The sequence below is a fragment of the Myotis davidii genome, unplaced genomic scaffold (genome assembly GCF_000327345.1).
Source record: "Myotis davidii unplaced genomic scaffold, ASM32734v1 scaffold991, whole genome shotgun sequence".
NCBI lineage: Eukaryota > Metazoa > Chordata > Mammalia > Chiroptera > Vespertilionidae > Myotis > Myotis davidii.
Window position 1 is genome coordinate 249806 of NW_006283137.1, and position 1424 is coordinate 251229.

At 65.7% G+C, this 1424-nt stretch overlaps 1 protein-coding gene across 1 annotated transcript in view; it reads right to left on the minus strand.

Moving 5' to 3' along the window:
- Window positions 1-1424, minus strand: part of DNAH17 (dynein, axonemal, heavy chain 17) — a 107024-nt gene that overhangs the window by 78942 nt on the left and 26658 nt on the right. The window contains 2 exon segments of the mRNA XM_015562672.1: window positions 676-780; window positions 893-1049. Coding sequence (XP_015418158.1) covers window positions 676-780; window positions 893-1049 — 262 coding nt within the window.

Below are 1424 nucleotides of genomic sequence, written 5' to 3' on the forward strand. Positions count from 1 at the left end.
CTACTGCACTGGGGTTAGGGGTCCCCGAGGCAATGGCCAGCACTACCCGAGGGTCCGGGGGAACTGGCTGGCTCGCCTTCTCTGTCTTACTGGCCTCCGGCCCCGGGACAATCCGTGCAGAGGAGGGAAACCTGAGTGGAGGGTGTCGGCTCCCCGCATTCACCCCTAACCTTGCCAGCAAACCTGTGTCATCGAACCCATTTTACAGATTGGAAGGTGGAGGCACAGAGAGTTTAAATCACTGGCAAGCCCTGCTCCACCTGGTCCCCGCCACCCTGTGCTCTGGCCCGAGGGTTCCCCAAACAGGAGCACACCCCCTCCTCCCCTTTTCTCCGTTGTCTTCCCCTTCTCCCCTGACACTCTTGTCTCACTAACGAACTCCTATGCATCCTTCAACACCCAGCTCCACTGACACCTACAACAGGCCCTCTGTCCGGGTTCCCTCATCCCTATCCAATCCCATCCAAGCCTCCACAGCGGATTCTTACTGTTTTCACTTCTGTCCGCCCAACCAGAGTGTGGCCCCTGGAGGTCAGGGCTGGGGTCTCGCTTATCTCTGTGCCCCCTGGTCGGGCTGCACAAACGGACCCCACGGGAAAGCTGACTTGCCCCGAGCTGACAAGGCAACGAGTCCCTGTGCCCAACCCAGCGACTGCGCGACTGCGCGGGCCCTACCTGCACGGCGATCACCGACAGGACCTCCACGGAGATGCGGTTAAACTCGTCGAAGCAGCCCCAGGCCCCAGTCTGGGCCAGGCCCTTGTAGATGTTGCCGCAGGACTGGAAAGGCGAGATTGGGGGAGAGAGGAGGAGGCCCTCAGCTGGCCCTCAGCTGGCCCCGCCCCTGGGGGCCCCTGCCCCTGCCCCTGCAGTCGGGGAAGGGAGGGGAGACCTTGTAGTCCATCTGCTCGGAGCAGTTGAAGACATACACCATGGTGCCCAGGGCCCGGCCCAGGTCCTTCGTGGTCTCTGTCTTGCCCGTCCCGGCCGGGCCCGCGGGGGCGCCTCCCATGATCAGGTGCAGGGACTGGGTCAGGGTGATGTAGCACCTGCGGGGGACCCGCCCGGTGAGCTCCGAGGCCAGGGCCCTTGCCTTCCCCGCGCTCGGCCACACCCGCTCGGCCCCGCAGGCAGGGAAGGGCTTGAGACGCGGCCGGGGAGCAAGCTCGGTGCCAGGTCCAGGCACCCTGTGTCCCCTGAGGTTCACTCTGAATCCCTGCTCGGTCCCCAACGCACTCATGCGGGTCACACAATACCTTCCCCATGTTGCCGGCCCTCAGAGGCTGAGCCACCCTCAGGCCCCACAGCCAGAGGCGGAGCCTGGGCAGCGGAACGAGCGCCCTGGGCTGGGCCCCGGGTGGACAGCTCCCACCGCGGCCCCCGGACCGGACGCCTGGCCCTTCCAGCCCCCGCAGGACGTCTGG